The sequence below is a fragment of the Daphnia pulicaria genome, chromosome 4 (assembly GCF_021234035.1).
Source record: "Daphnia pulicaria isolate SC F1-1A chromosome 4, SC_F0-13Bv2, whole genome shotgun sequence".
Taxonomy (NCBI): domain Eukaryota; kingdom Metazoa; phylum Arthropoda; class Branchiopoda; order Diplostraca; family Daphniidae; genus Daphnia; species Daphnia pulicaria.
The window spans coordinates 2,035,765-2,049,991 of NC_060916.1; the positions used below are offsets into that span (position 1 = coordinate 2,035,765).

The window sequence follows — 14,227 nt, forward strand, 5'->3', positions numbered from 1 at the left end:
AAATTGCTGCTGGGGTAAGACGGACGGCGCAAGAGCTAATAAGCGACCTATGTCGAGTTCACGTCAGTTACATAGCAGTATACAAATCTTACCATAAGCCAACTAATTTACTAAAATTGAACAATAATTAAAAAGCCTTTTAATAAATTTCAGCTAAAAACAGCTTTATGAGAGAGGAGTTTTTGTTTTATGGGGCTTGGGGCGCGCTTAATTGTACATGTAGGTACAGCCCTATCGGTGTAAAACTAGTCGGCATGTTTTTGTATTATTGTCAACATATTTTTGAACAAGAAAACAATAAGTGTTTTAGAATAGTCCAAAAATGTCAAGAAATGAAGTTCGTCTAGCTAAGAATGAGCTTCACATATAGCGTCCCACAAACCGCCGCATGACCCATCATTCCAGCCTATCCTTCCATTTTTCGAAAAGTTAATATATAAGCAATCTTCATAGCCTCCTGCGTCATTCGGTTCTGCGTCAGCCCAATTAGCGTATCCCGGATACAGATTTGTTCCCGTGGTCTCCCAAATCCACATACCTTCACTTAATTCATCGGTGCCCGAGGTCCAGAAATAACCTTTGAAAGAAATCGTATTTCAATTTCAATGAGAATAACAAGCAGCTCTTAATATTACGAAAAATATTTTACATCGGCAGCTTTACACGACACCCCCCCCCACTCCCTCTAAAAAAAATCTTTTTATTGGACTGGAATCCAATCTAACAGTACTTACTTGATGTACCCCAGACAGTCTGAATGGCCAGCTCTTCTTCGTAACTTTCGATGACCCACAGTTTCATGGCGTGTGAATTACAATACGAGGTCTGTGACGATTGATCTCTCTATACCCATGAAAATATAACCACGATAAGAAACAAATTTTAAATAAAATATTCTTATACGTAATTGCGTAGCCTAATAATAATTCGGTAATAATTACCTTGGAGAATGTCGCACAGTAACAGGAAGTCTCATCCACAACCCGTCCACATTGGCTCTCTGCTCCCAAGTTAAACGGACAATCCACAGCCTGGGGATCGGATGATTAATTCCATAAAGTATAACGTGGAAATTATTTAATTTATGTAGAAATATTACCTTCTGAATCTTGAGCTTAAAAACTGAAGTCGGTGTTTTCTTGAATCGAACTTCAGCGACTGAACCTGTAGTATAAATGGCCTCGGGTAATTCTTTTTTTGAGACCTCGTGAACCTTTTGGTTCTCAAATGAGAGGACAGAGGAATCAAGTCCCAGTCCGTCGTGAATCTAAACAGCAACAAATGGAAATGTCACTGCTGAACATATTACGTAAACTTATACAAGACATAACAATTAAAATTCAATTTTCTTACCGAAAGAAATTCTTCAACTTGTTTGAAATTCCCGCCAGCAGAAACGACAGTGAAAACAAGGACGCGATTTTCGTCAGTTTTGATTTGCCACTTGCAGTTTGCGCTAAGCAGAGCATCGATCACCACCGCATCTTCAACAAAGATTGATCCTCCGCATCCTTCCAGATCTATCGCAATATGATACCTGTACAATAAACTTAATTATGGGTAGGAAATATGTATATTATATACCTCGGGGCGCCAGTACATTGCCAAAAGCTGAGCTTGAAAGGGCGAGGACGAAGATGCCTAAGATAGAAATTAGTGTCATTTTGAACACTGTTGATGGTCAGACAAAATTGACACAAACTGTTTGGGAAGTCTGAATTTTGAGCAGAATCTCATTTCCTTTTTATACAGAATATCGACTTGTTAACACAAACGGACTACTGTTGTTTTCTCCTGTTATTGAAATAATCAATTACATCTCAAAGGTAAAAAATTGCAAAATTCAAATATTTGACGTTGTTATCTATATATAGATATGAAGAGTTTCCCTAAAGATTACGGAAGGGGAATTTTTCATGCCATTTATTTTGTATCGTATCGTTTACTGTAATTTTTTGTTACGACGTATCGGTTATCCGAATTCGTGATAGAAAAATTATTTTTTACTCAAAGAAAAAATACAAAATATCATCAATATATTGGCTATGATGGCTGTACGGCAATTAACACACAAAAGATGGGAATTTGATTCCAGACGTGCCTATAGTGACAAATATCAGCCAGCACTCAGATTTACCTTGATCCTGCCCGACCCGGGAAGTTTGCGATCGAGTGAAGAATCAAATGCACATCGATCCCAAACAATTTGAACATTTGCAATTTAATTTCAAACCTCAATTGAACGACGGTAGGCCTATGCTGACTGTGCTTTTAAAATGGATTCACAAAATAATTTTAATTTTACTTTCATTTCTAGACCAATCCAGCAAACCAGCACTAATCTAATTTTCACGCCATCACCATGATGTAAACAAAGATTTATCGGTGCCCTGAAGGTAATTGCCACCTGTTGACAGTGACCGGAACAAGAAATATTGAATGTTTGATTTATACTTTTTTTTATATGGGTTGGAGCATTTGACGTCAATCATGACTAAATCTTTAATATGCAGTGATCATTGAGACAATTCTGAACGTTTATGCACTTGATAATATATGTTATTAAATTAAGATAATACTTCAATTTAAAGGCGAGTGAAAAGGCGCAAAAAAGGGATAAAGTAGGCCTATTAGACAAGCAACCCGACACTCTTTTGCTGTTTAAAGGACTGAGGTTTAGCCGAAAGAATTATTAAGGTTCTAGATTACACAATTTTCCGGATGTTTTTAACATTTTTATTTACTACGAAGACATATGTATATTTTTAAAAGCTAAATAGGTTGAATGTATCAGTTAAATGGGTTCTTTAATATACAACCCATTTGAACGAAACTAAGGATGGGCTTCGCAGATAGCTTGAAATGAATTGCTGCATGAATAATCGTTCCAACCCTCGACATTTCTCAAGGTTAAACCAAGACAATCTTCAATATTTTGACCATTATCCGGCTGCAAATCAATCCAGTTGGCATAGCCAGGGCAGGGAAGGGTTGCATTCGTGGACTCCCAAACCCAAATTCCTTCGTTCGCAGAATCGGTCCCAGAGGTCCAAAATACGGTCGCTGTTGGGTATGAATAATAAAATAACGTTACATTAGTAGCATAACGTCTTACCGTGTGTGTCTATATATACATAGTTGTTCAGATATATTTACACGACCGTGTGTTTTCTGCTGATATAAATGTTAGTTTTTGTGTCACTTACTTGTACCCCAAGCCGCGTAAATGGCCGTCTCTTCTGATCGGGTTTCAACCGCCAGCAACTTCATTTGGTTATCGTTACAATATGTCATCTGGGACGCATGATTTCTCTATCACAGAATGAAAGAAGAATCATAACAGTTTACAGTGGAAATAGTTGCAATTTGATGGACTCACTGTTGTGTTTGTAACGCAATAGCAAGAAACTTCGTCTACAACTCGGCCGCATTCGCTGTTTGAGTCCAAATTCAGAGGACAATCTACAGCCTTGAAAATTTAAAAATAAATGGGTAACAAGTTAATTCAACGATAAATTACATTCATCTTATACTTTCTGAATTTTGAGCCTTAAAGGAGAAGCTGGTGTTTTCTTAAACCGTACGACGGCCGTCGAATGCGTTGAGTACATAGCCTGTGATGGCAAATGTTTGCCGGATACTTTGTGCACCTTTTCGTTCTCCAAGAGAAGAATGGGAGAATATTCGTCTAGTCCGTCGTGAAGCTATAAAAGGAAAAAGGATTTTCTATTAAGTGAAAATGGAGGAAACATTTTTTTTCGTTCCGCTTACGTCAACAAAATCTTGCGCCTATTCGAAATTTCCGTCACCACTCTCAAGAGTAAATACGAGAATGTAATTTTCATCTGTTTTGACTCGTCAGATGCAATTTTCTTGTTGCGCAGCGTCAATCACGGCCACATCTTTAACAAACAGCGACTCTTGACACAAGTTTAAATCTAGCAAATGTTCAGTCCCAATAAAAAAGACATAGAAATGACTCGTTGAAACTAAGAAAACAAATGATTACACCCTATACCTTGCGGCAGAACACTTCCGTGACTACTGGAGCTGAAAAGCGAGAGGACAAACAAACAAATTGCTGGGAAAATTGTCATTTTTCAAACCAAAGGAAGAGCGAATAATACAATCTACTTGTTGAAGTTTACGAATTATGATCGTGCTGTGAAGGTCTGAATTCTCAACGTGATTTCCTTCTTTATATATACGAAATTTGGGCTGGTGTATCCCCCCCCCCCCTTAATTAAATTAGGCGTATTTTTACCTTTTCAACACCAAACCCACTGTATCGTGTCGCCACATAGCAGATATAAAAAAATACCCTTGTGCGTCCAAACCTGATATAGAAATCAAAGTCTTATTTAGGGAAGTTTCCAATATCTTACTTGTCAACTCTTTTTATAGCTTATTAAACAGCACATATGCAACGGATGACTCAAACGCATGGGATCAACAAAGCAAAGAAACAATATGAAGCAATTAGATTTCAAATTGATAAAATCACAGCATTAGTGCAACATATACACACGTATAGCAGATATATCGCAGTCTCGGGGTTCAATTCCAACGGTTGATACACATATGACGATTAATTCTTTTTATCATTTTCTACTGATTTTTTAAATGAAAAATTAACATCGATATAAAACAGATAGCAAAATTCAATAAAAATTACAGCGTCAAAATTTTTTTGTCAACTGAATTCGTGAAGAAAAGGAAGGGAAATAATAAAATTTTCTCTCCATAGTCCATACACGTAATTGACTATATGAATAAAATAATAAATGGAGATGCTAACGATTGGGCTGATGACAAGGACAAATTTATTGATTATAATAAAAACAATTTAAGGAAGAGACGGAGAAAATGGGATTCTGACATTCAGTTCTGACGAAGTTCGACAGAGATGATCAAATGGCCATATATCTGTGCGTTGCGACCAATTAAGACTTAAATATTCCAGCCTAATACGGATGGATCCTTATATTGATAGGACGGCGCAAGAGGCACCACCACAACCGAACCACCTGAGTACCTGAGTCTCGTACGTTTAATAATGAACTAAACAAAGGTATTAAGGATAAGAATAAATAAGATAACAAATCGTGTCGTAGCAGGGCGACTAGGCGAGCTCTGGTGCTGGGAAATTAATTTCTCACTTAAAAGCCTCTCGAACAAATTTTCGTCGCTAGGCTACAGGGAAATCCTCGTTTCAATAAATTGTAGACCATATTTTATACCCGACACTTTCTGGTGGTTCACTTGACCGGAAATATCCGGAAAATTCGAGAGAAAAAATTGAAAAATAAAAACAAATTGGAAAACCCTGAAAATTCGGAAAAACCAGAAAAATGACATTGAAATTTCCATTCGAGGACTTATCTTCTTTCGGCAGGAAATATACAAACACAAAGACTCGTTTATCTCAATTTATTATTGAACTTTAAGACAAACCCAACAAACGGCTCTGGATAAATTACAACGCACAAACCAGTTTGAAAACACATTCGAATCTTATTCAAAAGTTAGCTGTTTTAGCTGTGTCAAAGTAAATGCGCAATAAGACTCGTTGAATAATTAAAATGGCAAATTGTTCTGTAGTCTCGCCCATCCAAATGAGTTTATTGTTGGTTTTGATCTGTTGGACGACTGGTTCAACTGCTGGCACTGATTTTCCTTTAGAAGAAGAATTTCGACAGCTGAAGGAAAATTATGTAAGAAAATCCAAATGTCATTTTCCCTTTTCTGTATTGTTCGTCAATCCCATTCAGCTTGCTATTTTAATTTTTGTCTTATCAATTTGAATGCCATTTTTGTCAACAGATTCAAGTGAAAGAAGTGGTGAAGAGTCTGGAGTCAAAATCGACTCAATTAGAGTCAAAAGTGATTCAACTTGAGTCAAACGAGGTTAAAATGAAGGAAAAAGTGACTGAACTGGAAGCTAAAGTCCAACAACAAGATTCGCTTCTAACTTCCTTGTTACGAGAGAAAACCGAACGCGCAGCGGAAAACGGTTTTGACACTTCTCAAGCAACAGCAGTGGCCATAAACGGATTACCATCTTCATGCGAGGATCTCAAAACGATTGGCCACACCCTGAATGGATTTCATTCCGTCATGGGATCAGCGAGGATGGAATCCATTTATTGCGATTTCACTAAACTTCCCGGCGATGAGGGTAACACCACATTTTATTTTTACATGGATTATATTATTATATTAAATTAACGAAAAGGTTTCCAGAAATGGATCGGATATGCCGACGTCAAATCAGCGCCCGTTTATTTCTACGTCCAGAGAAACAGTTCTCTATCCGCATTTGCAAAGATTCCGTTCGATTTGGCATTGATAAACGAGGGCAACGCCATGGATTTAGCATCCGGAATATTCACTGCTCCGCGAAACGGAATTTACTTCTTCTCATTCGCGGGACATGCGCGACTTTCAGCTTCGGAAACGTACGTTTCGTTGGGAGTTTTTCTTTACGTGAACGGGCATCAGACCGGAACTGCTTACGTGACTCAGGCGAGCACTCCCGGAGAGATGTGGAGTCCGTTGACCCTGCAGTCGACGCTGAACTTAAAAACAGGCGATCAAGTTTGGGTGCAGATCGTTTTCATGACCCTGTCGACTCTCTTCGACAGCGAATACCACTACACCCATTTCACCGGTTTCATGTTGCAGGAGGAAATTGCCGCCTCCCTTTGAGTCACCCGAATGGACAAAATTATAATCGACTGACAATTGGCATTGAAGTAAATTTGTTTCATTGGATTATCATCAGAGGAGAAAATTCAATCAAACTCATCATCAACAAAGAGCAAAACGACAACCTTGAACCAATTTTCTTTGTTACAAATAATTGACAACGGAAACAAAAACATCTTGTATCTACGTGCATTTTTATCTGTCAATAGATCACATTGCAATGGTTTTAAATGGGAAAACCCAATTTTCCGTGTGTAAATATTTACCAAGAAGAAATACGTTTATCTTACGTTTTATTATCGCATCAAAGAGGCCATTGCAGAACAATTGTTACATTTAAATTACATAATGCCATGCGCCCCTTTTGGGCGCCAGATGGGAGTTTTCTTCGTCACCTTAATAATACAAGAAGTATAAGTGATTAGAGATTCTTTTTCCCAAACACTTTTCTTTCTTAACTCAATACCTTTAATCGAAACCAATTCCTAATATGTACTGGACATACACAAACCGTTTTTTTACGATTAAAGTATTATCGAGGTAGTATTTGAAAATCATCTGTTAAATTTTGTCGCACCTGTAGTGTAGTGGTTATCACGGTTGTCTCACACACAACAGGTCCTCAGTTCGATCCTGGGCAGGTGCATTTCTTTTCAATTTTGTATTGAATCCGAAACAAAAAACCTGGTGGCAACACAAAATCAATGAGAAGAAAGGGAAAGTAAAAATCAGCAGTTATTTATGAGGAAGAATTAAACTTGATTTTTAACATTGAATATGATTTTGTTGATCCGTCCGTCCGTCAGGGAACACTTCAGGAGCAAGCGCAGACTTGCCACTTGCCAGCCGCTAATACTTAATATAGTAAAAGCGGAAAAGACTTCATCAGCAACTCTGGGAATATGTAAACCTAAAGCACTCTCTTCCCGAAAAAAAGAAGATTTTATTCAAGGTGTGTACACACTTCGTAACGTCCACATGTATTAATAGCATACGTGATTACGCATACGGACCTTTATTTTTGTCTATGGTCTATGCTCTTGTGCTGTTATTTTTTTAAACCACGATCCGCTGTGCCTTCATAACGGTTCTAAAGTGAAGTGTACTAAAACGGCCAGGACTTTATCTGATTGTTGTCAATCACTCATCCTTATCGGTCGCTCATCTTAACAATATCGTAAATTTGACAGCAGCAAGAAGCAGCAGTAGTGTATGCAAACAATGATGTCGTCTCGGTAAAAGTAGCCTAAGCTGGCTCACACGATTTAAGTAAGCATGTATAGGTATGGGGAATTAGGGCCGTCCAACTTCAATTTTGTTTGTATAATTTTTAGTGGCCAAAATACTGTAGAAGTATATCATAATAAGATGATTTACCTACTAGAACATCGCACCTGTAGTGTAGCGGTTGTGGTTGTCTCACATAACAGTTCCTTAGTTCGATTCTCAGCAGATGCAAATTTTGTGAAAAATATGTGATATGTTGTTTACCTGCTACGCTAGAACCCAATACTCTGCCGTAATCAATTGACATTGAACTAATGAGGTTAAGGAAAATGGGATATATCTTGTATACACGAGCAGTACAGGTTAACGTGCCCATACAAATTCAAATTGTTTTCCTCATAACATAGCCAATCAGACCGAGAGAGATTTGTTTACCCATTTCAAAAGTCAAAGGACCGAAATGAAGTAGGGCCAATATACTAGTTAAGTAAACAGAATTCTAATCACGGGTCCAAAATTCTCCCGGAGAAGGACCGGAGAAGGACGGAGAAGTCGACCGGTTACCGTGTGGTTCTTATAGCCTATAGATATCAAACCATATATCGGTTACCAGGCAGTCATCATATGAAAGGAACTGTGCAAAAGTGACAAGGATGTATGTTCTAAAATAACTTATGGATAACCACACTTCAAATAGCCCAGTGAAAATAAGTAGCCCATTTTATAGATAAGCGCTGGAACATTTTGTTGTTTCCTTGCACACTCCTTAATTTTTCATTTTGAATTATTATTATGATTTTGGTGTGAAAAGGGGGTTATCGGAAGTAATACAAAAAATGACAAGGACCCTATTTCATGCAATTATCTTGTAGGAATTTATTTGTATTCAGCTTTTCTGTATGGCATTCAGACTGTAGATGTTACGCACTTATAGAGCGTCGGAAGTAGGACTAACTCCATCTTCAGTACTAGTATAATATAGTTCTGTAGTCGTGTCAATGAAGTCCTCTGGATGTGATTCACAAATGGCGTCGTACAGATTAGCGCAAGGGTCATCGTACCAGCCGTTTTTGATCGTCAGGCAGTTTCCATCAACCAGAGTGTTATTGGGTTCGAAGGGAGCCCAGTCGGTGTAGCCAGGGTACAGGTTGGCCATCGTGCTCGACCAAGTCCAAATTCCCGTAGTTTTGTTATAGGTGCCAGAAGTCCAAAAGTTGACCACTATATAAATTATATATAAAGTCAAGAAAAAAAAATTCTTTTTACAATTTCCTCGACAATTTCTGTCTATTATAGTATACTTTTTAAAAGTTAAAATTTGTCTTGTATGTATATGCTGTATACTTACATGTACCCCAAGCGAGATAAATGGTATTTTCCTCGTTGTTATCTTCGATGGACACCAACTTCATGTTGTTATCTGAGCAGTATGTCGTGTGGTTGCCCTGGCCTCTCTATCGCACACGTTTAAAAAATTAGGCTGCGTTATACAAAGAAATGATTGAAACATTTAATTGGCAAATACTTTGGTGAATGTTGCACAGTAACAGGAAGTTTCATCGGTGATTCGACCGCATTGGCTCTCTGATCCCAAGTTAAAGGGGCAATCGACAGCCTGTGAAAATCTAGATTAAATTAAAGTATACGGTCACATATTTGAAAAACAATTATACCTTTTGAATTTTGAGCTTTAGAGGTGAAGCAGGTGTCTTCTTGAAACGTATTTCGACCTCCGAACTGCTGGTGTAAACCGTGGTGATTAATTCGCCGCTTGTAAGACCAACTTTGTGATGTATTTGATTTTCCAATTGGATTACGTCAAGTCCGTCATGAATCTGTGCGCATAGAATAAGGAGGGAAGCAATTATTAGAATAATTTGAAAAATATTTTTGGCGGCATATTCAAATACTGACGGAAAAGAATTCTTGCGCTGCCGCGAAATCTCCACCGTGGACCAGGGAAAATGCGAGGACATGTTTTTCGTCCGTTTGAATTTGCCACTCGCAATTTTCTTGGAACGGGGCCTCGATCACGTCTTCGTCTCCAACGTACAAAAAACCTCCACACGCTAAAATAAAAGGTGTTTGTCAATCTTTTAGCTCGCCAAATTTACTGACGTAATTGTTTAACGGGAAAACAAATTCGATGGTACCTCGAGGCTCAATGGCGCTGCCATAAGTTGAGCTCAACAGAGAAAGAATGAGAAAGCTGAGAGCCGAACAGCGGGTCGTCATTTTGCTCACGAGAGAAAGAAAATAAGTTCTGAATTTTGTTCTCTTAGAGGCCGTCCTTTTTATACCGAATATCTTAAATGAAATTAATTTTAGGAGGCCGTGTGTTTACAGAACTTATCTTCGACGATGCTTTCAAAACTGAGGTGGTTGTCGGTGGTTTGATTTCGAATCGATAAGAAAAACAAACTCACCAAAGCGCTTGATAAATTGATCGATGGACTATTTAGGTCGATTGTAATCACGTGAAGTAAAAAAAAAGAAGCCACCAGAAAAAGAGAAGAAACAAATTCATGCAAATGAATATAAGCGATTAGGAATTTGAAACAAAAAGTTTGAGAGTTGAAATTAAGTAAGTAACGGGAAATTAACAATAAGCCATTACGAGAAAATAATTATTTCTTAACACAGAAAGTATTCATGCGTATGTATAAAGGCTACATAGTAACATGTGGGACCTTTTATAGTAATTATATTTACTATGTTACCATACATATCCCCATGGTTACATCTATAATAATACACACAATTGTCAAGCTTCAACACTCAACACAATTCTTCTCATCAATGTTCCTCCAGTTATTAAACCTATTAGATGCATTTTCTTTAGTGGGATAGGAAATTCGGTTTCCCCATCATGTCGGTATTCGAACAAATCCGACCGTTCGTTAATCTCTGTCAGGCGTGCGGGATGATTCCTTACGCGATAGAAAACAATTCAATGACCAACACATTTTCAAGATTCACTTTCTCTTTCAAGCATCGTGTCGCCAGGTGGTTCCTATTTATTTTGGCTTTACAAATCGCCATTGTTTGCTTCGCGAGATACTTTTCAGTCAGTAAACAGGACGACATCTCAACCGATCAAAGTTTACCCATCACCATTAAAATTCTGTCCGCGGTCGATTCAATTTCCTCACTGGTACAATTATTATTTTCCCGCTGGATCGTGTTGCGCTACCGTCGGCTGCAGAGGGCAATCGAGGCCGTCCAAGAAGTCGAGAGGCTTTTCGGAGAGGAATTCATTGCGCAGCACAAGAGCTCGCTCAAGACCCGAATTATTATCGGCTTTATTCTTATCCTCGTGACGGTTAGTATAGGCAAAGAGTCTGAATCGTCAAATCCTAACTCTTTCATTTGCCATTTGTTTACGCAGATTGTAAGCGGGGTGCTCGCAGTGATGCCACTAGTACCATCCTGGGTTCTAGAGAATCCGACCGCTTTTATAGGAACGGCTGCAATACTCCTGATTCTGATGATGACTGCGACGATATTTGAATGCATTTTTTTATTCATACACATCTGCAATTACATAATCTCACATTTCATGCAAATGGTTTTGTTGGATTCTGAAGCGGATCATAATCATGAACATTTGAACTGGTACCAGACCTTACGATAACTATACACATAAATTGAAATCAAATAAATACCCTCAAATTCAGCAGTGATTATCCAAATTATAGGACGGAAAATTTAAAAATCTTGAGACACAACGCAAAGATTTTTCATTGCCTCTGTCGTGCTTCGTCAGAATTGAATCACATTTTCTCTTTTCCTGTCTTGATTTTACTGACAACTAAATTTGTCTCGGTCATCAACGCAGCCTTTATCTTCGTGTATTATTTCGTTCATGGCAATAACGTGTTGCAGAACTACAGTTTAGTATTTCCTTTTCATTTCTTCACGGAATGGATACGAATATTGGTCCTACTCTTCGCCGCAGATATGCCCGTCACTCAGGTCATTATGAAATCCGATTTCTATTTCTCGAATAGTTTTAATGTATAACACATTTTTAGCCGGATATTCTTCTTCTATTTTAGGTCCATCTAGTACGCGAGCGATTGATTAGAATGTCGATTTCCAGATTTGCCAGAACGTCGGCCGAAAAAATTGCGGTCCGTTTCACTATAGTTTTTAACACAAACGTAATCTATGGATTTGCACTAACATTGAAACCTTTCAGGTGATGAGTATTTTGATGCAAATTGATAAAGGCCGCGTTCGCTTGTCGGCTGCTGGACTGTTCAATGTTGGGGTCCATCTCATTCCAGCAGTGAGTTTTTTCCTGTTAATTTTTATTTGAATTAAGTAACGCTGTTGCTTTTTTGGTAATTATCAACCAGTTGACAGGTTCTGTAGTGACTTATATGGTTATCCTGCTTCAAAATTAATCGACGCATTATTCGCCCATTTGAACACGGGCAAACTAAATGGTCAGTCGATGCGCCTGGAGTCTTAATAAATCTGCACGAAACCAATCATCATAGAAAATAAAAATTACATTTCATTAATAATTCATAAGGCTTTTCAATTTATCACTTCCACCTGCGACCTGCGTCTTCATTCTCATCGGTCCGAATCAATCTCAAATCACGAAAGTTGTTTAATTTAATAGTTGGAATCCAATAGTGGAACTGGAAAATCGTAACACGGCGAAATTTGAGATAATCTGAGCATGCCTCTTTGTTAAATGGACGTATAGGAAACCGCACTCGAGTGGCCAGCGATTCCTCGTTTATTTCACGTTTCTTTATTGTATTCTAATACAATATGCATTTGTGAGCACTATTCAGTACTGGAATTGTCTTGTCAAAACACCTACACCATTGTTTGAAAATAGATAAAAAGTATACATTCCGAAAAAAAAAATTCATAATAAATTTGGCTTTATTTAGTCGACAAAGTCACCAAGTGATAAATATATTTCATTTTTGTTTGGGTAGATCAGTAATTGTTAAGCCGATCGGACCGCCATGTTCTTGCCACAATTCAATTGCTTCGTTAACAACAATTTCGGACGTTTCCTTTGTCACCTAGGAAAAAAGCAATCGCATGTTATTTCATAGTTAATTCAAACGTCAAATAGATGAAATAAAAGAGATTATACCTTACTGACGCACTGATTTATTTCCTCATTGTTTTTGCAAGCCAAAATAGAATGCCGGAAATGTAAGATTAAAGCCACAGCAAGAAAGACTATGATTTGGGTTGAACCACCAAGTAATTTATCCCAGATTCTAAACAATAAAAGGGCGATGAGCACATTAAAAGCACTAATTGTGTTAACAAAGAGTAGTATGTTAATTATACCTGACTAGAGAAGTTTCAGCTATGTAACCAGCAAAACATTGGCCAAACCAATATTCCAGTGGAAGGCTTTCCATAGCTCCAAGACCAATCACATGTCTGTGATTTTCACACAGCAATTGAAGTTAGATATTTAAAATTAATATAAATAACACAGCAGTAGTTATACTTATATAAATCTGAATCTTCTATTTCCAATTTCATCTTCAGCAACTCTTTGAATTTGACATGCCCCTGGATGAATTTGGTGGAGAAGTGAAAGAATCCTTTTGCCAACCAATAGGCATCCACTTCTCTATCAAAGAGCTTCAAACAGGTTTCAAGAATGGCAAGTTTCTTCAGATGATCTGGTCTTTGAAGCTGAAACAAAGTGAAAATGGTCATTAAACAACCTCTTGTGAAATATTGCCAGAACCCCCAGGATTTAGCTCGAGATACCTGCATGATGTAATCATAATGCAGGCACCGGTTTTCTAGCAGCCAGACAAGAAGTAACTTCTCTGAGGGCTGTGAGGCTGCTGTGGTGTGGCCCATCACATCAAGGGCATGAGTCAGGTCGCTGAATTGTATTTGCCTCTGCTCCCAGATCCACTGATGGCTGTCTGTGTATGCAGACAACACGCCTCCAAGGATTGGAAGAAAATTAATTTCAATCTTTCCCAATCAAACGATTAACTCCCACGTAAGAGTTTCTCAAAAAATACCTAGGAGGATTTTCCAGACTTTGTTGCGGTGTAGTGCAGGTACCGGGAAGCGTAAACAGAACTGCTTTAATTTGATCACATCGAGCGGCTTATCTTTGAGCAGGATCTCTAGCGATTTCTTTTCCTCGACGCCACGAAATCCCACTTTTTCGTAATAATAGGAGCGAAAATTACGCTCATCTGTTGCCATTGTGTGCTGGGACAAAAACACAAAAGCAATACGGTCGCCCCCAAGTTCGTCTGTTTGTTGACTGCCGAGCTTC

At 38.1% G+C, this 14,227-nt stretch overlaps 5 protein-coding genes and 1 non-coding gene across 6 annotated transcripts in view; 1 reads left to right on the plus strand and 5 right to left on the minus strand.

Moving 5' to 3' along the window:
- LOC124336700 overlaps positions 1-14,227 on the minus strand; it is a 580,524-nt gene that overhangs the window by 365,824 nt on the left and 200,473 nt on the right. The window lies entirely within an intron of this gene.
- LOC124336391 lies at positions 249-1,753 on the minus strand. The gene is made up of 6 exons (XM_046790181.1): positions 1,585-1,753; positions 1,354-1,520; positions 1,100-1,267; positions 942-1,031; positions 735-843; positions 249-577 (listed from the first exon to the last, which is right to left on the minus strand). Exons 1-6 carry the CDS (start codon positions 1,661-1,663, stop codon positions 348-350), a joined length of 843 nt encoding a protein of 280 aa, XP_046646137.1. The 5' UTR covers positions 1,664-1,753; the 3' UTR covers positions 249-347.
- Positions 2,718-4,159, minus strand: LOC124336505 (perlucin-like). Its single transcript, XM_046790344.1, has 6 exons — positions 4,019-4,159; positions 3,772-3,938; positions 3,534-3,704; positions 3,380-3,469; positions 3,207-3,312; positions 2,718-3,063 (listed from the first exon to the last, which is right to left on the minus strand). The coding sequence occupies exons 3-6, from the start codon at positions 3,609-3,611 to the stop codon at positions 2,834-2,836; spliced, it is 504 nt and encodes a 167-aa protein (XP_046646300.1). The 5' UTR covers positions 3,612-3,704; positions 3,772-3,938; positions 4,019-4,159; the 3' UTR covers positions 2,718-2,833.
- Trnav-cac lies at positions 7,282-7,354 on the plus strand. Its single transcript has one exon. It is a non-coding gene; the product is annotated as a tRNA-Val (tRNA).
- On the minus strand, positions 8,797-10,283 carry LOC124336382 (C-type lectin domain family 10 member A-like). The gene is made up of 6 exons (XM_046790164.1): positions 10,089-10,283; positions 9,850-10,004; positions 9,609-9,770; positions 9,461-9,550; positions 9,284-9,389; positions 8,797-9,156 (listed from the first exon to the last, which is right to left on the minus strand). The coding sequence occupies exons 1-6, from the start codon at positions 10,168-10,170 to the stop codon at positions 8,864-8,866; spliced, it is 888 nt and encodes a 295-aa protein (XP_046646120.1). The 5' UTR covers positions 10,171-10,283; the 3' UTR covers positions 8,797-8,863.
- On the minus strand, positions 12,823-14,206 carry LOC124336377 (TBC1 domain family member 7-like). The gene is made up of 6 exons (XM_046790156.1): positions 13,965-14,206; positions 13,699-13,883; positions 13,430-13,620; positions 13,264-13,359; positions 13,061-13,190; positions 12,823-12,986 (listed from the first exon to the last, which is right to left on the minus strand). The coding sequence occupies exons 1-6, from the start codon at positions 14,152-14,154 to the stop codon at positions 12,879-12,881; spliced, it is 900 nt and encodes a 299-aa protein (XP_046646112.1). The 5' UTR covers positions 14,155-14,206; the 3' UTR covers positions 12,823-12,878.